Source organism: Arabidopsis lyrata (assembly GCF_000004255.2).
Source record: "Arabidopsis lyrata subsp. lyrata unplaced genomic scaffold ARALYscaffold_8, whole genome shotgun sequence".
Taxonomy (NCBI): Eukaryota; Viridiplantae; Streptophyta; class Magnoliopsida; order Brassicales; family Brassicaceae; genus Arabidopsis; species Arabidopsis lyrata.
This window is the reverse complement of record NW_003302548.1, coordinates 10,848,886-10,869,780: the sequence shown is the minus strand read 5'-3', so window position 1 is coordinate 10,869,780 and position 20,895 is coordinate 10,848,886. Positions and strand designations below refer to the sequence as shown.

Here is a 20,895-nt window from a genome sequence, read left to right as displayed (position 1 = left end):
ATAGTGACGAAAATGATGTTATATGCAGTTATTCAGATTATGACGAATCTTCAGAATCCTCATCCGAAGATGAAAAAGACGATTGTTGTTTCAAGATTACCCATATGCCTCAAGAAGATGAACTCCAGACACCACATCTACCAGTAACCATCTTTGATCCCTCCAAAAGAGAAAAGCCAGTGCATGCAATCGCATTCTTCGACACAGGAGCTCATACAACAATCATAAATCCAAAGATTCTTTCACGAACCATGTGGATGCCTCATCAACAAGATTTCAGAGTCGCAAACGCTGGATCCCTAACGGTTAAGCTAAAATCAAAACCAATCACGATAGAGCTTTTCCCTGGATGTCAAGTTACTAAAGAAGTACTAGGTTCATCTGCACCTGGTAAAGACTTAATCCTTGGGTGGGATACTTATTCGATACTGAAGAAGAAGTTCGGTATTTCTCTAGAACCAAGAGGCGTGAGATGGAAAAATCTCTACAAGGCTTTTACCACGATGCATCGCCTGTTCTCAATCGAAGACTCAGTATCTGCAGAATTCAACAAAATTGAAGAAGAATTAAAGATGACATCATGTGCTGATTCACACACGGAATTCCTTCAGAAGTGTAATCATCCGCTATGGTTAAACTCAAGCTTCTTCGTATCCCTACCATTCAAGGAAGACGTACACACAACACCAACAAAGGCAAGCCATGCAGGAATGCCTCCAACATTGTTGCAGAAGGCAAATGAAGAATGCAATCAATTGATCGATCAAGGTATCATCTCAAGAACAAATTCTCCATGGGCATGCAAAGCGTTCTACGTTAATAATCGTGCAGAACGAGCAAGAGAAAAACTCAGATTAGTTATTGACTACAAACCGCTGAACCAATATCTGCAGGACGTCAAGTTTCCACTACCAAATAAAAGAGCGCTCCTCCAACATCTCCAAGGTGCAAAAATATTTTCGAAGTTTGATCTAAAGTCAGGATTTTGGCAACTCGGCATTCATCCTGAAGAAAGATACAAAACTGCGTTTTGCCTTCCAAATAGACACCTTCAATGGAATGTCTTACCCTTTGGTCTCAAGACGGCGCCATCGCTATTTCAACAAGCAATGTTACGTATATTCGAGCCATTGTTACACACAGCTCTTATATACATTGATGACATACTCATCTTCTCGAAGAATGAAGAAGAGCATATTCAGGCGCTACAACAGTTTCAAGACATCGTCAAGAAAAACAAAATCATGCTATCAGCCAGAAAGATGATAATAGCCCAGCCCAATATTGATTTTCTTGGCATGCATATCAAAGAAGGAAGTTTCATACCACAGGCCCATTTAGCTACAGAACTTCTAGATTTTCCCGATGAAAATCTTACAAGGCGACAAATTCAACAATTTCTTGGAGTAATCAATTATGTGGGAGACTTCATTCCACACCTTTCCAAAATGACGAGACCTCTACAGAAGATGTTGTCGAAGAACCCTCCTTTGTGGGCATCACGACAAACTGAAGCTATCAAAAGTCTAAAAGCAGAAGTGCAAAAGCTACCCCCTTTAAAGATTCCTTCCTCAGGCATGCGTATTCTACAGACAGACGCTAGCGATAAGTATTGGGGAGCAATACTGTTTGAAGAGATGGATGGGAAAAGACAAATCTGTGGATACAAGAGTGGTCGTTTCAAAGATTCAGAGCAACATTATCACTCAACGTTCAAGGAGATTTTAGCAGTCAAAAAAGCTATCGAGAGGTTTGAATTTCATCTAATAGGACACAAATTTCGTATAGAAATGGATATGTCTTCGTTTCCCAAAATGTTACAGTTCAAGCAGAAGATGGTCCCGCATCAGCAGCTACTAAGATGGAGTGAATGGTTCTCAAAGTACGATTTCGAGTCAGTCTATTTAAAGGGCACCAAGAACACTTTAGCAGACATGCTAAGTCGAAAGCCAGTAAAACAAGAAACGCCCTACGAGATACACATGATGGCCAGTTCATCCGAATCCAAGAAGAGCTACTATGACTTTGAAGCAGACGTACCCAAAGATGTTCATCAACTCATCAGCAGAAACAAGCTTCATGAACTACTACGCACAAGGATCTTTTCATATCAATCTACCATCCTGTCAAACTATGGGGTAAACTGTCACCACATTGCTCCAATGGGAATTCATCCTGACTATCCGTTTGCACATCTCTACAGGATCGAAAATTCAAATATGCCAGAAGAAGTTCTCTGTTTCCTCTGGTATCTCTGTGCCGTCTACACTGTAGGAATTGTTTTCGACATCCAATGGCTGTATCATTACGTCAACACTGTTCAAGACAAAAGAGACTACTTCTCAACATTCCTGAGGTGGTTTTCACCATTAACTGTCTGGAGTGGAAAACTACGAAAATCCGCAAATGCGACGAATCTAACATTCAAAAAGCTGAAAAAGGAGGACTCAACCCGTTCTTCAATCCGCATTCGATCTACTTCTTTCATCGTCCCGTTAAGGTCAACCGCAAATCAAGCAAGATTCACGCCCTTCCAACTCTCATTCATCACGGTGATTTTTCAAGAGGAGTTCGTCCAGATTTCAACCTTCAAGATAACGAAGCATACGAGAACTTCCAAACTCATGCGTTTCACCTAAACAATGCAAGACAAACGTTCCCTATTCCGTTCATACCCAACTGGGTTCATTATCCAGTCGACTATCAGATGCAACTTGATGAAGATTTACAGTATCACATGATGAAGTTTGACCAAAGAAGACCAAGCAGTCCAAAAGAAGATAAACAAGAAGAGACAACTCCCCAGGTGACTTCTCAAGATTACTGTGCCGATTACTTCAAAGACGCTCAATCTCCAGATGATGAAGTAAATGTTGAAGATATCGAAGAGAAGTTCAAATTCTGCATAAATGTTCAACCAGGAGAAGATGCACGAATGATTGAAGACTCGTATGAATGTCCAGATGATCATTATGGATGCTGCGAAGAACATATGCTGGAGTTTGAAATGGATCATTAAACGGTATGGAAACTATAAAATATAATATGTTTAAAATCATGTAAAATAAATAATGATGTAAGCGATGATGTAATCGCTGATGTAATGATTATGTAAGCAATGATGTAAGCGATGATGTATCGCTGAGGTAAGCGCTTATGTCAGCGCCTTAAATCCTCCTATAAATAAGTGTGTACCCCTTGTAAGAAATCAGAACTTGAAATATCATAAAAATTTCATAATAAGCTTTCTCTCTCATGTTTCTCTAACTTCTCTCTAGGTTTTCCAGACTTCCTAACTTCTTCATAAACCTTGTTTCTTTCTATTCTAAACACAGTCGCGATTCTGTATTGTTCTCTTAAGGTTAGCATAAGTGGTCCGTCAATACGACGGTCGAACACGGCAGTCAATAGTACTCGCCGGGGTTCACAGTTCCTAATAGTAGGTTGAGCAACACAGATGACAATGAGGCCCGAACCGCTCCCTTTACCTGGAATATGAACCCTTGCTTGTAAATACGACTCGTCGTCTAGACTTAGTCAACACGACCCTCCGCTCGTGCTAGCTTTAAGATAATGGTATCAATCCATTGTTTTTTTTTTTAGTTTATTCTAGGCTTGGGCATAAAACTCGAAAACCGAACCGAAATTGACCAAACAGTCATAAAGCCGAATGGATTTTAATGTTTCTATCTGAATCTGAACCTAACCAAAAACCGAACAGTTATCCAAAAATCTGAAATAAGATTATATATCCAATGTATATTTAGTTATAAATTTATATCCAAAAATACTAAAGATCTAAAATAACCTAAATATCCAAAAATTCATACTGTTTTTTCTTTCCGAAACAAACCGTAACTTGATGTTTACCTGAACCGAAACCAAACCGACTAGTAGTAATAAATCCGAATGGATACAACCCGTTGAAGTATCATCTCAGCTTCCTTTCTACCTAATTGCTCATGCCTCAAGGCATCAACAGCCTCTTGATACTTCTCATGAATTTTGGCCAGCTACAAGATAAAAGGAGCGATATATACACCAACAACAGAGTTGAAAGAGTGAAGCTGCTAGTGCAGGTCCTGACACACGAGCAGGAACCTTAGAAATTACTGCTTGGCTTTCCTCTATCATGTTGCTGGTCCCAGAATCATCAACCCGCCAGGACCAAAGGTGTGTCAGGAGAAAGATGTGAGAATTTTATCTGATCCGTGCACACTAGGACACTCGAGATATTAAAAATATTTGAGTACAACTAAAAATCTACTTCGACAAATCAAATACTCTTCCAAATCACTTCACTGTAAACCTAAAAGTCCTCCTAAACTATGTAAAACTTTTAGCAACAGCAAGGAATTAAAAAAAAACTTAGTGACTGCTGTTTTTTTTTTAGTTGTAATGTCGGTTGCAAACAACAGAATTGGATGCAAAGTGGATCTTTTGAAGCACAAAATATCACTTGTCCCCACTTTTACTGATTATTTTCTCAATTTGATAAGCAATTGTAGCAAATCCGAGTGGCAAGTATACAAAAATTAAAATTAAAAAAGCTGGCATACCTTGTGAAAATGCTGAAAGGTATCAAGATTTAGCTCATCTGTTTTCCTAGTTTTCTCAATTTCTACTTCACACTTCTCAAGTTTTTGTTTTAAGGTCTTCCTTCTCCTGATGTTGCAAAAAAGAAAAAACTAACTATCTCACTAGAAAACCAATTTAAAGATAGGTTGTTCGACTCAAAAATAGTTTGACAATAACAAAACGTATTGACACAACAAGTCTGTCCGGTTTGGCTTGGGTGCTTAATTACCTTAAGTGCATGTTTCCGACTAGAGAGATGTCTGGAGAAACTGTTAAAGCCTTGGCCACCAAAATATTTGCATAATAAGCAAAACCAGCTGGCAGATTTACCAAATTCACCGTACGTATCCTCTTCAAGCGCCCCTGATTCTGGAGAAGAAAAAGAAACAAAGGAGCTAGTTCAGCAACAGATTTGCTGGTTATTTCAACAACACTGTCAGAGAGAGAGAGGACAAACACACACCTGCCAGAATTAAGCTGGATGGCGTCTTGTTGAGGAGAAGAATATGAATACGGCCGAAAAAGATTGTATCCACTCTGAGGTGGAGGTAAGTATATCGGATTGCATATGCCCAAAATATTAGCTGGGGGTGGATTCTTAGAAATCCACCGAGACATAAGCAACTTGATGTCATCGAAACCTGCTTCAGAAGAAACTAAAGACTTGGGGGAATGACAGAGAGTGATTCCAGAGGAAGAGAGTGCTCCAAGGATGTAATCAGGGACGTGTGATAGATGGCCAACGGCAGTGATGGTGAGAGGACCAGAGTAGCCATATTTCTCCAAAAACCGTGACCAACAGTGACAGTTGCATCAGGAACAGGGGACGCCGGGTTGAGGTAGCTAGCAAGGCCGAGACCATCAAGGAATGACCTGACTTGCAGGCTCCACATAAGGTAATTGGAGCTGGTGAGTCTTGTAACATGAGACATATTGATTGTGAGAACAGATTCAGTGTTTAGAGGGATATTTTCAGCGTTTGAGGTTGCCATTGATGACGGCGGAAAGAAAAGAAAATTTTAGGTCTCTTAGAACGAGAGCTCTTGATACCATGTAAATATTGAAGGTGATGATTTTATTAAGAAGATGGTACAATCTCTTTATACAAAACAGAGGAAGCTAAGAAAGGAACACCTAATCATACGTTAATGCTAATGATATCCTATAAATGATTATAGGGATTGACTAATCATAATAAAGACTAAATATACTATGTACATATTTAGCTAATACTTTGAAGTCAGCAAATGAAAATAATTTCAACCCAACCAGTACAAAGACTAATTCCAAGCCAAAAATGTTGTCTTTGATAAGACAGATGAACACAATTAAGAGAAACTGAAGGGGGAAGATCATTAGTCCATATGTTATCAGATATCGAATCACCCACCTTTACCTTGAAACTGAAGAGATTTGATTTCATCCTCGGTCAATATTGAGGCGCTTGTACTGGTACGCTCACCATTAAGTGATCCCCAGGTAGATTCTGCCATATTTAAGGCACTCTCAAGCTAGACAATAAAAAATTGCAAAAAAATTTGTCTCTTTGTCTCCATCAGGAAACGACGTCGTTCACACGTGGCATCCATGTAAGCAACCGTTGACGGACTTCTAACACCGTCACGGCTTAGGTATAGATTTTCACAAATTAGTTAGTTTGGGATGTGAATTTGAAATTTCAAATAGTTATTGTATGGATTTGCACTATAGTCAGTTTGGAGTATGAATTGAACATAGTACTTTAGCTGAGGTATGAAATGACCGGTTTTCACAACAAAGGTGCAGTAAACTAGAGTATTCAGAAGACCACTGTTTCATGAAATGGAACAACAGGATGGGTAATAAAATCTAGTCAGTTTCTAGAATCATACAATAAAAACCAACGTCAGCGTGAATATGCACAATGGTCAAAATGTTTCTTGATATACAGAGCTTTAAACATCCTGGCTTTCATAATTTCTCTGAACAACACGCCATTTTTCATGTTCTGTTTCCAGGTCATTCTTCAAAGTGGACATTTGGATATTCATTGCTTCAATTGGGAACTGCAGTCAGTTGCACAATGTCAATTTAGGGACGAACATGTGTGTGTGTGTATGTGTGTCCACGAGAAAACAAAAAAAAGATACTTCCGTTACATAGTAGAACATTTAGTTTTTAACTAAGCTTTCTTCTCTCAGACTTGCAAGTCTGAAGTTCATGGGCAGATTCCATCTGCTTTACTGCAGTTTCATTCACCTGAGCTTTACTCTTGTACTGCATGATGGCTCACAAGGTCAGTTAATAGTCATGTTGAAATCAAAACTAACTTGGCCAATTCAGGAAGTACCTGGAGCATGTGGCTTTTGCTACATTCTACTTCTCCCCTCAATTTTTCAATTTCTTCCTTTGCGGTACGCAGTTGTACGGACATCTAGAGTAAATAATTACCACAGCCAAAAAAAGATTAGCAGACCACCTTACACAACCATATAATGAATTTTATATATAGCAACAAGTAAAAGGTAACTCAAACAGTAGCTTAAGCGAAAGCCTCAAATCTACATGATAAAATTCAACTAACTCAGTAATGCTTACTGCAGATCCTAAATCATGCCTGAATCTTATGTACAACTTCCAAAATAATATCATAAGCAGCCTTTTGCAAATAGATTGCAACCAGGAAATCCAAACAATACCATAATTAGGGAACTTAAATCCCCATCTCAGAATGTAAAAATGCTGAAAAAGAAAATTTGAAGGACATCACTGACCTCATTATCTCAAAGAGAGCAATTCCACCGCTGTCCATATCTAGAGCCTAAAAGTGAGAAAATGAAAGTCGTCACAAACTAGTAATAGCAAATTCCAGAAATTGATTTGGGCCTGTTCACAAGTAGTAAAATGATTTTCTGGAAATTGGTCTTGGCCTATTCACAAGTAGTAAAACCAATTGCCAAACCACATGGAAAGACTCACTTCGCAAAAGCAACACCAGAAAAATGGCAATCTAAGAAATGTCGACCAGGGAAAGCTATTAGGGTATGTAACCGAAGGAGCCGGATAGAGTTCTGATAGATGCTAGTGATGTGCAGCACTTCGATGCAGTATGGAATTGGTTCATGTATTCAAGAGTCTAAGTTATTACGAAAGGTAAAGACTTGAAACAGCACCTCAGCGACAGAAGCCTTGGACTCTTCTCTTCTACTGAGACAGCCTTCAAGGCATTACAGCATTGTTCAAAGTTTGATTGCGGTCCGAAGTAATATTCCGCGCATTCCTCCTTTCTTCTTGCAATTCTTTTTAGCTTCAGCCCTTCTCTCTGTGAATATCCCGTCCAAAACATCAGTTAACTTCTACTCTTCTACATAATATTTTTCAAGAAACTTAAAAAATGTGCAGCAAAAGAATTTATCAAATATGCTATAGACCTCAAGTTGCTTGATATGCTCCTCTTGTTTCCTTCTCTTGGCAGCTCTTGCTTCCTGAGTTTTTTTTGTTAAGTTATATCATTTTCAATCTGTATTGCAGTATAGAATTAGGAAACTAAATCAAAGGTCGTTTTCTTACCTCACAAACTTCCTTTGTACTTTGTACAGTATCCAAGGTAGCCTGCAGAACAACAGGTCAGCAAAAAAAAAGACTACGCACAACTTGAAATAGATTTGCACTACTCTCCTGTTTCCAACTTGAGGTAAAGCAGAGACTTCATCAGAAGCTCTTTTTACAGCATTTGATAACACCTCTTTTTCTTGTTTTAGAACCGCGACCTATAGATGAATGTTACTACCTCCATAGATAATTTTCTGGAGATCTCTTCCGCTGCGGGCAGAGACTCAGAATTCTCACTTAATTTCCTCTGGTTGTCAATTATTAGCTGTGAAGACTCTATGTTTCTTGCCAAAACACCGTTCATTTCTTCCCTCTAAGATAAACACAGGTAAGGTGAAAACCTTGAAGATTGCACAAGCTGTTGATGAAATGAATTTGTGACAAGATCACCTTGCATTCAGATTCTTTCATGACGCCCTCTAGTTTTTCCGTAGCAAAATATGCCCCCATCGCCAACTTATCCCGTTCAGACCTTATTGCAATTATTTCACTCCAAAATCCAAAAGAGAAAGATGAAAACAGCGCAGTTAATAATATTCTGATACAGTAAACAAAATATACAGGAAACAATGACAAAAATCGATAGCTACAGTTTGAGTTTCATGGATATGCTACATTAAGATACAACCCAGTTTTTCATGTTGTTTCTCTATGAATCATTTATTTCCATGTAACTTATATAGGACACCTACACTGGTATTGCAAACACCTAAACTCAGATTAGTATTTTCAGAAAACCACCTGCATATGCAAATTCGTTTCACACTAGAGACTACGCTTCCCACACTTTATTTCCTTTGCTATAATAGTCTGGGTTCTAGTTCTCAACTTGACTATCCAACTAGAAAATGTGTTACATATCCAGCGGTACCCTAGTTTATCAAACAAACTGTTTGGACAAAAACTAATAACTTGTTCAGCAAGTGAAAGATAAAAGACAAGAGGATGATAAAATATACCTAGCCTTTGCAAAATCTTCTTCGAGACTCAAAATGCATTCAAAAGCTTTTTCTTGGGCTCTTTTAGTAGCTTCCTGGAACAAGCAATTCAATCAATAAGGTGAATCCCAAACAACTACTTTGATACGCTAGAAAAGTGGAAAACAAAGACGAGGAAAGAAACATTTAGCAATCTGTCATACCTCAAAGCATATGTAAGAAGTTCTTCCTTCCTGGCACTACAGCTACACGAATACGTCTCTGTCAGCCATTTGAAAGCTAGTGTGCCACTGAAACTATGTTTCTGTAGGTCGGATATATATATCTTTCTGCAATAGAGTGTTTTCACGTTCCGTCTCCTCAAGTCAGCCTAAAATCAGATAAATGTATAAGAACAGCACAAGAACGCATCTTGACCATCCACTATAATAATACGAGGTACGTTTAGCTCCATAATGAACTTCTCCATATTTGATTGTTAAGAGATAGAATCATGAAGTTTTTGCTTAACTTGACAATATGATACGGTGCACCAATCCTATTATCGCAAGAGCCACATCAGGAGAAGAATGATGCGTTGACTGAGGACGTGGACGAGAACAAAGAAGAAGGGAAAGGCTCTGGGTGAGACATAGGCTTTACTGTAGAGTACTTCGAGTATAAATAAGCCGTTGGCAACTCTGTTTCTTTTTATGCTTTTTCTGATTTGTTGTGATTCTGTGAGAGAGATATTTGGTCCTGGTGATGCGCCAGAAGAGAGTCTCTATGTTGAGCTCTTGTAATCGTTGCTAGTGTGAGAGGTGAACGATTATATATCTTTCATAGATCAATTGCTACTTTGGTAATCGATCGAATCTTTCTTAAATTCAAATCAGAGTTTCTTAAAAGCTGAGTTTATACTTTATTCTTATTTTCTGGGTTGATTGAGTTGATCGGAGTACATAATTATTGAAGAAAGATCAGTTTCAATGGTCAGATGAGGCTCAACAAGCGTTTGAGCAATTGAAACAAGCAATGATATATGCGCTTGTTTTGAGTTTGCCAGATTTTAATAAGCTTTTCATCATTGAGTCTGATGCTTCTGGGACTGGAGTAGGCGTTGTTCTGTTGCAAGACAAATGACCAATTGCTTATTTTAGTCATGGCTTGACTACTCGTGAACTGTTGAAACCCGCATATGTGAGAGAATTGATGGCAATAGTAATAGCAGTTCTCAAATGTAAGCATTATTTGCTTGGAAGAAGATTCATGGTCCACACAGATCAGAGAAGTTTAAATTTTTTGTTGGAACAGAGAGGAGTTAATATGGAATATCAGAGGTGGCTCACTCGGTTGTTGGGGTTTGATATGGAAATTGTGTATAAGCCTAGTGTTGAAAACAAAGCAGCAGATGGGTTGTCAAAAATTCCACATCCGATTTCTGTGATGTTGTTAGCTATAACAGTTCCTGCAGTGATTCAACTACATGATTTGTATAAAGAAATTACAGAGGATCCGGGAATTCAAGCTCTTATTTCTCAACTACAACTTCAGACCTTAAAGAATGCGCATTATACATTGGTGGATGGGAAGTTATGGTATAAGAGGAGATTGGTAATTCCTAAGACATCAAAGTGTATTCCTCTGTTTCTACATGAGTTCCATGACAGTAAAGTAGGAGGTCATGCAGGCGTCCTCAAAACGTTAAAGAGGATTCAAGAGTTTTTTCACTGGGAAGGTATTTACAAGGATGTGCAGAAGTATGTCTATGAATGTTCGTTCTGTATGTCAAGAGCACAAGTACTCCACTTTGTCTCCAGCAGGTTTGCTGTAGCCTTTGCCTATACCTACAACCATTTGGGAAGATATCTCGTTGGATTTCATTGAAGGATTGCCAACCTCGGGTGGAGTTAATGTGATATTGGTTGTTGTAGATCGGTTGAGCAAATTCGCACATTTTATTGGACTGAAGCACCCTTTCTCTGCTTTGGATGTGGAGAATAAGTTCATTACTGAAGTGGTGAGACTACATGGATTCCCAAAATCGATTGTCTCCGACAGGGATCGTCTGTTTTTGGGCAAGGTATGGACTGAATTGTTTCGTTTGTCGGGTACCAAACTCAAGTTCAGTACAGCCTATCATCCGCAGACCGATGGTCAGATTGAGGTTCTAAATCGCTGCCTAGAAACTTATCTTCGTTGTTTCGCATCTAGCCACCCCAAGACTTGGGCTAAATTTCTTCCATGGTCAGAATTTTCATATAACACATCCTTTCATTCTTCCATCAAGACTAACCCCTTTAAAGTTGTGTATGATCGTGATCCCCCACAGCTAATTAAATTTGAAGTTGGGTCCACAGAGAGCTGGGAGTTGGAGGTTCAGCTCAAGGAACGTGATATCATGTTAGAACGGATTCAATTAAATTTGCAGCGAGCGCATGATTTGATGAAAAAGGTTGCTGACAAGAAACTTTGTGAGGTGGTGTATCAGGTGGGAGAGTGGGTGTATTTGAAGCTCCAGCCATATCGTCAACAATTTGTGGTTCTCCGAAATTGGCACAAGCTGTCTGCCAAATTTTTTGGTCCATTTCGCATCCTAGAGAGAATTGGTGCTGTTGCGTATCGCTTGAAACTGCCTGATGCGTCAAAAATTCACAATGTTTTTCACATCTCGCAGTTGAAAGCAGTTATGGGCAATCATCAATCTGCTCAGTCTGCAGCGCCACCGGAATTGATTGAAGAAGAAGTGTTCTTTCCGGAGAAGATACTAGAGGTGAGGTTTAATGCGATTGGCGGCCGCGAGTTTCTTGTCCAATGGCTGGGTCAATCGTCAGATTGCAATTCGTGGATGTCGTCGCGGGAATTTGTCCGGTTGTTTCCGACGTTCACGCTTGAGGACAAGCTCATTTTCCGCGACGGAAGTATTGATACGGTGCACCAATCCTATTATCGCAAGAGGCCACATCAGGGGAAGAATGATGCGTTGACTTGTTAGGATATGTATATTTCCATCTCTACCCTTTGATGTATACCCTAGTACTCTTTGTAACTCTATATATTGATGTCTCTAATATGAGAGGAGACACGGCAATTCATTATCCAATATGGTATCAGAGCCTTTGCTCTTCTAAAAACACTCTTTTCGTCTCCTCTTTCTCTCTTCATCTCCCTTCTTTTTCATCTTTTCGTCTCCCTTCTTCTTCATCCTTTTCTCTTCATCTTCCTTCTTCCTCAAAGCAATCCTCTTTCTTGTTATTCATCTCTAATTCTCTCTATTCTCAACGATGGCCCTTACTCCTCCCACCAATGACAAACCATTCTCTATAAGCCAAATCAAAGCTTACGTACCCATCACTCTTGACATGACCAAACTCAATTATGATACATGGAGAGAGCTTTTTGAAACACATTGTAGCAGTTTTGGTGTTCTTGGTCACATCGACGGCACCTCCTCCTCCACACCGGAAACTGAAAAGTCATGGAAGGAACACAACGATCTTGTCAAGATGTGGATCTACGGGACAATTACGGAGTCCATCCTCGAAACTGTTCTCAAACCAAAGTGCTCCGCTCATGACCTTTGGACTGCCATCGAAAGCTTGTTTCGTGATAACAAGGAAGCACGCGCTATGCAATTAGAGAATGAACTGCGAACCACAGTTATTGGAGATCTATCTGTTCATGAATATTGTAAGAAGCTCAAGTCCATCTCCGATCTCCTTGCGAATGTTGATTCACCGATCTCCGAACGTGTCTTAGTGATGCACATCCTCAATGGCTTGTCAGACAAGTTTGATAGTATCATCAACGTCATCAAACACAAATCGCCTTTTCCGGGTTTCATTGAAACACGGTCGATGCTACAAAGCGAGGAAGATCGACTATCGAAGCACCTGAGGTCTGTCCCTAGTAGCGCTCCTCCTTCTGCTTCTTCTTCTTCACCTACTCTTCTCTACACTTCATCGGAGCCATCCCAGAATCATCCTTCTACTCACGGTTCCGGTAACCACTCCTACTCCAATAATTCTAATTATGGTGGCAATCGTGGCAACCGTGGCAATCGTGGTCGTGGCCGTGGCGGTCGCGGATATCGAGGTCGTGGAGGTCGTTTCTACAACAACAATTATTGGCAGCCTCCTTATCCATCATGGCCTTCTCCTCCTTATCACAATATGCTTCAACCATCCTCGCATACTCCCCTGGGAACGAAAACAGATTGCCTCATAGGTCCATGTCTCCATAAAGATGCAAATAAATTACCGGTACAGATAAAAGATTTCTTTGGGAGAGGAAAACATATGGCTCCAGAAGCACAGAATTGGATCGTACCTCTTTCTTCTTGGATAAATTCGGCTTTCTCTTCTAATTCGGATAACACCTACAGAGCAGGATACCAAGAGTAAGTTAACCGGAGAAGAAAGATGGTAGAGCATGATTATTGGTAGTATCTTAGAAATATTTCTTAGCAATATTTAAGTAATATATGTGTAAAAGTGATTGTTAAGAGATAGTATTTTTGAGTTAAGATTTTTGTGTGATTAATGGTAGGCTTTTAACATGTGGTTCTTAGAAAGAAAAAAATTAACATAAAAATAAAATTTATAATTATAGAAAATTTAATTATAGTTGCAAATTAAAAAAATTAAAACATACATGAGATACAATTTATAACATAAATAACAGAAAGCATAAATGTTTTAAACTTAATTTCTGAAATATTTTGTCCATATATGCTCCGTGTTTAAAAAATCGCTAGGAGCTAGTCGGGCGTTCGGTATAGGCCTAGCGATTAATCGGAAAATCAGATTAAAATCGGGATTAATCGGGCATTAGTTTTATGGTTTTTTTTTATATTTTTATCGCATTAACACATAAAACTATATTTTGAGATAAATTTTTATGAGTTTTATTACAAATTTATGATTTTTATTAAAATTTGAACATAAGTTATTGTAAAACATCACAAACTCCCAATTTAAATGATTGAATAACAAAAATAAAAAGTTTTTTTATACTTGAAATCTAAAAATAATCGGGATATGTAAATTAGGCGGGGAGTAATCGGATTAGGCGAGAAGTAATCGGATTAGACGAAAAGTAATCGGATTAGACGGAGAGTAATCGGGTAACTGATTTCTTTAGAGGATTAGTCATTAATCGAGGCGAATAGGGTGGGCCTAGCGATTAAGCGGGGAGTAATCGGGATAGGCGGAGATTTTTAGAACATGGCTCTTAGCTAAGGAACGTTTCTTAACATTAAAGCACAAAATTGATTAAATTATATTGCATTAGATGTTAAGAAAAACTTAAGATTTCTATAAGAGCTTGCCTTTAATCATGCTTATGCCTAGTGAATTGTGGTTAAAAAATTACTAGTGAAACATAGAGAAATATAGAAAAAAAAAACAAAAGTGGGAAAGATTGGAAATCTAAATTCTAAACAAAGACCTGGTAATAATAAGTTAAGTAGATCATACTTTTCTATCCGAATTACCCGAATCCAGAAAAACCGGAACCAAATCCAATTGGAAATCCTGAATGTCCAGAACTACTTATTTTTATACTATAAGACCAAATCTGGACTTTATATCAAACCGACATTAACAAAAACAAAAACAGGTACATATAATCAATAAAGAATAGTTTTGTCTAATTTTAAGAATATAGAAAAGGAAGAAGGTCTTTTGCGCAATTTTGTATAAATTAGGACGTATAAATTAGAGAAAGGACCAAACAATTGCAGAAACCCTAGCATAATGGGGCGGCCGAAAGCGATACCAGATGATGACGACGGCGACGACCTTTCACAGTTCACAGGCTTCGAGCTCGATGAAAAATACATGAAGAGATTGGAGCACAACAAGAACCGCGAGGCTCTCCAGCGACACGAGGAGCAGAAGAAGAAAGGTCTCATCGACGATCCCGAGGAAGATTCTGAGCCTGAGTCTGAGCCGGATTCTGATCTCGGAAATCCAGAAAGCGATCTCAAATTCGTTGATTTGTTGCTTAAGGTAAAGAAAAAGGATCCTATTATTAAGAACAAAGATGCTAAGTTCTTTGAGTCTGATGAGAGTAGTGAAGAAGATGAGGTTGATGAGAAGGATAAGAAGAAGAAGAAGAAGAAGAAGAAGAAGAAGTTGTATTTGAAAGATGTTCAAGCACATCATTTGCTTGAGGAAGGTCCTGAGTTTGTTGAGGAAGATGAGGAGAGGAAGGTTAGGACTTACGCTGAGCAGCAGGGCGAGTTGAGGAGAGCTGTTACGGATGCTTTGGAAGCTGGAGGGAATGAGAGTGATGGAGATGATGATTTTTTGAGAGTTGTGGAGAAGGAAGGAGATGATGATGTGGAGGTTGATCAGGAGTTAGCTAAGAAAATTGATGAGTATTTTGGTGAAGAAGCTGAGGTTGTTGAGAATCAGTTTTTGAAAGATTATTTGGTGAAACAATTGTGGAAGGAGAAAGAGGAGAAGATTATAGATAAAGCAGAGTTGAAGGAGTTGAGTGAGGATGAGCAAGCTGTTTGGGATCAGGAGGATTTTGAGGCAGGAAGACCGTTGGAGAGAAGCTATAGGCATGAAGAGAATGCTGGGGACATCGTTATGGGTCAGTCTAGGGTTGTGAAAGGGTCGGTGAGGAAGAAGGATAACGCGAGGAAGGTGCAGAGGAAGAGTAAAGAGGAGAGAATGAAGATGGCTGAGATTGAGAGGAAATAGGAGTTGAAGCGATTGAAGAATGTTAAGAAGAAGGAGATGAAGGAGAAGATGAAGAAGGTGCTTTATGTTGCTGGTTTTAAGGATGGAGAAGAATGTCCGTTAGATGCGAAAGATTTTGATGATGAGTTTGATCCGGAGGAGTATGATAAGATGATGAAAGCTGCGTTTGATGATAAGTATTATGGTGCGGAGGATTCGGATTTGAATAGTGATGAGGATGATGATGGAGAGAAACCAGATTTTGACAAGGAAGATGAATTGCTTGGACTTCCCAAAGATTGGGATGTGACTAAAGGTGGGGATGTTTTTACAGCCGCTAGAGAAAAGGGTTTGAAGCACAAGGGGAACGTTTTGGGGGATGATGGAGAAGAAGAGGAAGAAGAAGTAGATTGTGGATGTCGGATTCACACACTCAAGTATTTTTATTAAGTAGGAAAGATTACTCTTGAGGGACAAAAATGAATATGTAAAAACTATAAATTGCTACGAAAATTGCTATAGTATTTCTTTCTTGAGAGGAAGATCCCCCTTACATGGCCATTGGCCTTTGTATTTATACATAGGAAAACGACATTAAAATGGCTAATTAAGTATAATTATTCTCTCTTAAATGTGTCCGTTTTGATCTTCGGCTTTAATGCCTCAACGTTTGAATTTGAATTGACTCTGATCTTCATGGGCCCCGCCTTTTGGCCCAAATGTCCTTAAACCGATTCAACCGTAATTTCGATGCCGGACTCATGCCAAAATGCAGTCACTTCGGATTCTCCTTGTGGCGATACCCACTTCGACTGTTCCCTTGGCTCACGGATTCGACGGGCTTCATCCTTTATGGGCATTTATCTTGACTACGTGGCAGTCTTTGGTTGGTCTCGGACTTCTGGTGCGGGATCCGACACCAACAATTAGCCCCCCAAGTTCTTCGAAGTGCTATTCCAATTCGGAGGACTTTAAATGCTTTAATGACCAAAGATTGCGTTCCGAGGAATCTTCTGATTTTCCCGCCAAGATCCCATCAGTCCTTTAATTTCGGTGCTACCCATATTTAGTCGCGTGACATCTGTCGCCATTATGACCGCATATCGTTTTACTATTAAAGCGGGAAAAAACCTTCCCACTTCTTCCACGATTTCCAAGACGGTTCCATCATTATCACCTAGCTTGCGTGAGGTAACCTTCTTTTTCATTATTACTTTTACTCTTGATCTTTGTGGTTAAAAACTCCTTCTACTTTTCTCTCCAAATTCTTCTTTTTCCCGAAACTTGAATTTTTCATTCTTCCCAATGACTTCCGATTCCGATAGACCCGAGTCTCCGTCTTTTGATAAGAGGCGTTCTAGCAATGACGAGTGCACCCGCTCTAATGATATTGCCGGTCCACACTATAGATCCACCTGCACCCTTCAGTCCCTCGAACGATTGAAAGAGCTCTGCCGAATTCCACCGGGAATTATGGCGGAGGCGCAGATAGCTGATCCTACGGAGTCCCCAGAAAACCATCGCGACGGCTATTTCTGTGTATATGAGATCTATTTTAAAGGTTGCGGGCTGACTTTTCCTCTTCCTGAAGCCCTAGTTCGATACCTAGCGGCTCTTGAAATCGCTCTTCCTCAATTAACCCCCAATCTTCTCCGTACTGTTCTTGGAATTATAACAATCGCGGCGGAGGCCGGATACGTTATCGGAGTCACTGAACTAAATGAGCTTCTAAGCGTGAGAAGTTCATCGAAGAAAACGGGGTATTTCTCAGCATATCCTAACGCCAACAGGAACATCATTTCACATCTTCCGAACAAGGATGAAAATTGGCATCATCCTTGGTTTCTGATTAAGAAAACTCCCGCTTCGATTGGAAATCTTGCAGATTTTCTCCCTTCGAAGTGGTCTGCGAAACCTGGTAGAGATTAGGTCGCCCGTATCTTTCCCGGTTGTTTCTTTATCTTTATTGACTAACACCGTTGTTTCATTTCGCAGCTTTCGTCGCTTCCACTCTCCCATCTGAAGAGTTCATCGAATTCTTCAAAATAATTCTTGAAGGGGAAACCCTTTGGAATTCTTTCACTCTTGAACGATTCCTAGAAGCTAACCACAGACTCAGGATGAGTCCACCAGGTCATCTTCACCAACTTCCGCCTCCTCCCTCAACTCAGGGGATGTCATCTCGGGCCCTTGCGGCCAAGCGTAAGATGCTTTCCAAGCCGATGGCTGAGGCTTGCGAGGAGAAGAAAAAAATTCTCGCGACTTCTATAGACAAGAAGGACTACAGTAGGACCCTGCTGGTTGATGATGGCAGCACCGAAGGAGCCAGATCCGTTGCTTCTTTCAGATTAACTCCTCGTCGCGATCGTCATGATTCACGTTCTCCTCGGAGGGACCGATCTCCTCGCCGTGATTCACCTCGTCCTCCCCGAGATGATTTTAGCAATGAACCAATTAAGAACTTGGTTCGCCGGAAGAGAGACAAGTCCTCTCGCAGTGATTCTTCCCCGCAAAGGGAAAAGTCAAGGGCCCGGACTGATCGTTCACCTCGATCATCTCCTCCTACTGAACCAATGGGTCCTCCACGACCGGTTGATATGTCTTCCCCTTCCCAACCTGACAGTGAAAAGACTGCCCGGAGCGCATCTCCCAAAAAGGGAGATTCTGAATCCCGAGATGCTTCCTCGAGGTTAAAGCCTGCTCTTGTCCCTCAAGTCAAATCGCTTTCAGGTTTGGTGATTCACACAGTCTTAAAAGTTTTTGTCTCTATTCAGATTCCGATTTTTACAACTCTTCTTCCTTTGCAACTATGGAGAAGGAAGGCAGCGTTTTCCGATGCTTCAAGACCCGATCGGGTTCGATCTTGCCAGACTTCGACAAGTGGCGCCCTGCGATTCGTGAACGCTATTTGCTTCATGCTCATCATTCATCCCGGGTTAGTTCCGCTTTATTTTTCCGATTATGCTGCCGTTCATCGAAATGACTCACCATCCCGATTTCATGCATAATGGCAGGCTAACGGTGAACTTAATGACATGATGGAACATTATGAGGGGCTGATCCTTGGTCGGGAAAAGGAGATTGACGCGTGGAAGAAAAAGCTTTCTGCTCTTGAGGCTGAACTAAGCTCTTCTACCGGCTCCAAGCACGATCTGGAAGACAAGGTCGACAATCTAACATCCGAACTGGCGAAGATTAAGGGGGAGCTGCAGGATCAGTACGACCAGAATTTCAAGCTCCAGGAAGAGTTTTCTGGTGTTCAGGGTAGGCTTCAAGAATCCGAATCAAACGCTGATTCCCTGAACAACCAACTTATTGAGCTTAACGCGAAGTACAAGGCGATCGCCAAATTACGTGATTCCGAGTTGGCAAGGTCGGCATCGAAGGCCAGAAAGGAGGTTAAGGGACGCGGGATGGAGTTGATCCAAGGGGCCATCCGCTTCATGCAGACCGAGAAGGCTAGGTCAGACTTGGAATCAGACATCAAGGAGCATGAGAGCAACCTGATTCTGTTGGACCAAATCCATGAAACAGATTTCTCCGAGGAGCAAGAAAGGACCGAACTGTCGACTAATCTTTCTGAAAAGCGGAGTCGCTTGGCAGCTCTTCCCACTTCGACCTTCAACCCGCATGACTTCGAGGAATTCTTTACTGAATCACCTCCTATAAGTGAATCGGGTTTAGACTGAGCAGGTAACGCTTGGCTCCTGACGCTTACCACCCTTTTCTTACCTTACGTTTTTTTTTTTTAAAATTAACTGGAACCGTCCTTCCCAGGCTCAAGTGAGACGGAAGATGTCGTCCCACCCAAAGTTCCTGTGACACCGGAGGTCATCCCGGAGGATGGTTGTACTGTGGAGAGCGGACCAGGAGTTTTATCTGACCAAGCACCTGCCAAGGAGGCGAATGAAGCTTCGACTGTTGAGCCGGAGTCCGAGGTGGCTGTTGCTCCGTAGTGGCTGTGTCCACTTTAAATTGGGAATTGTCCCATTAATTTTAAGACTTAATTTCGAACTTGTTTTTGCCTAAGGAGGCTTTATTATTTCTTTTGAACAAGATATTTGCCTGAGGAGGCTTTTAAACCTTTCTAGGTTATGACCCCAAGGGGGTTTGGTTAAAATTATATGCGGGTTTGCAAAGTCCGCTTTTAACCTTTTGTGGCCTTGTGGTTATGTTTTCGAGATTTTTAGGCTGATCAGACCTTTCTCTTTAGAATGCGAGAACTGAGCTTGGCTTAAAGCGAGTTCCCCACTTCGGGTTTAGTCAACTCGATAAATTTATTGGGCTTGAGCCTTAGAAAACTTTGTAGTTAATGCGACGGTTGCTCTTTCCCTTCTTATTTCTCAAAAGTAGGGAAAACGGCTCGTCTTTAATGCAATAACTGCCTTTTCTCGATTTTCCAAAAATGGTTTAAACCACTCGGGCACACTACCATTATTGGTTTTATGGTTCCAAGACAAACCCTAAATCATTATAAATAAAGGCTTACCTACTTCTAAGCTTTATTTAAACATGATTTTAGAATCTTACTTGAGAAATATTTCGAGAATGGAAAACGAAAAAGTAGCCCCCGTTGATCCCGGCAGCCCACTTTTCTTGTCCGGCGACGGCTTTGAACCGGCCGGCGTTCTCTTCCCTCACGCCGTCTTTCACTTTCCTTCAAAGGAGAAGAAAGAGGCTTGCGACTTTATTGACAAGGTAAATATTTAAAGTTTTTGATTTAAAAACCTTTTGTTTCATCTTATTCATTCATCTTTATGCTAGGTTGCCGACAAACACCGTCGCTTGTGTGAAGAGAGGCAACGGCTGGGCCTCAAAAGGCAAACACTCGAGGCTCGCATCGCTCGGGTGGAGAGGAAGATACGGGCCTTGGAAAGTGATCCCTTTCAATGGGAATGGCAAAACTTTGACTCTGTCGCTGAGATCCCGAAGATGTTTCGGATGTATCTCCGCGCTAAAGGAGTCCCGGGTCCCGTGAACGCCCCGGTCTATGCCGTTCCATCTGACAGCGAAGAAGAAGACGAAGAGGAGGCCAGCACCTGTCGGAAACGCGTTCGGGATCATCCCGAAGTGGATGCCAAGAACAAGGCGTCCACTTCGAAGACTAAACCGGCGAT

At 40.6% G+C, this 20,895-nt stretch overlaps 2 protein-coding genes and 1 long non-coding RNA gene across 3 annotated transcripts; 2 read left to right on the top strand and 1 right to left on the bottom strand.

Annotated features, from left to right (window-relative positions):
• Positions 1-3,616: 3,616 nt before the first annotated feature.
• Positions 3,617-6,137, bottom strand: LOC9301670. The gene is made up of 3 exons (XR_002331564.1): positions 5,042-6,137; positions 4,808-4,947; positions 3,617-4,665 (listed from the first exon to the last, which is right to left on the bottom strand). It is a non-coding gene; the product is annotated as an uncharacterized LOC9301670 (long non-coding RNA).
• An 8,705-nt stretch (positions 6,138-14,842) lies between these two features.
• LOC9299931 (protein KRI1 homolog) lies at positions 14,843-15,799 on the top strand. The gene has a single exon (XM_021015723.1). It carries the CDS (start codon positions 14,843-14,845, stop codon positions 15,797-15,799), a length of 957 nt encoding a protein of 318 aa, XP_020871382.1.
• A 36-nt stretch (positions 15,800-15,835) lies between these two features.
• LOC110225753 (protein KRI1 homolog) lies at positions 15,836-19,467 on the top strand. Its single transcript, XM_021015722.1, has 4 exons — positions 15,836-16,147; positions 18,696-18,713; positions 18,793-19,109; positions 19,152-19,467. Exons 1-4 carry the CDS (start codon positions 15,836-15,838, stop codon positions 19,465-19,467), a joined length of 963 nt encoding a protein of 320 aa, XP_020871381.1.
• Positions 19,468-20,895: the final 1,428 nt, after the last annotated feature.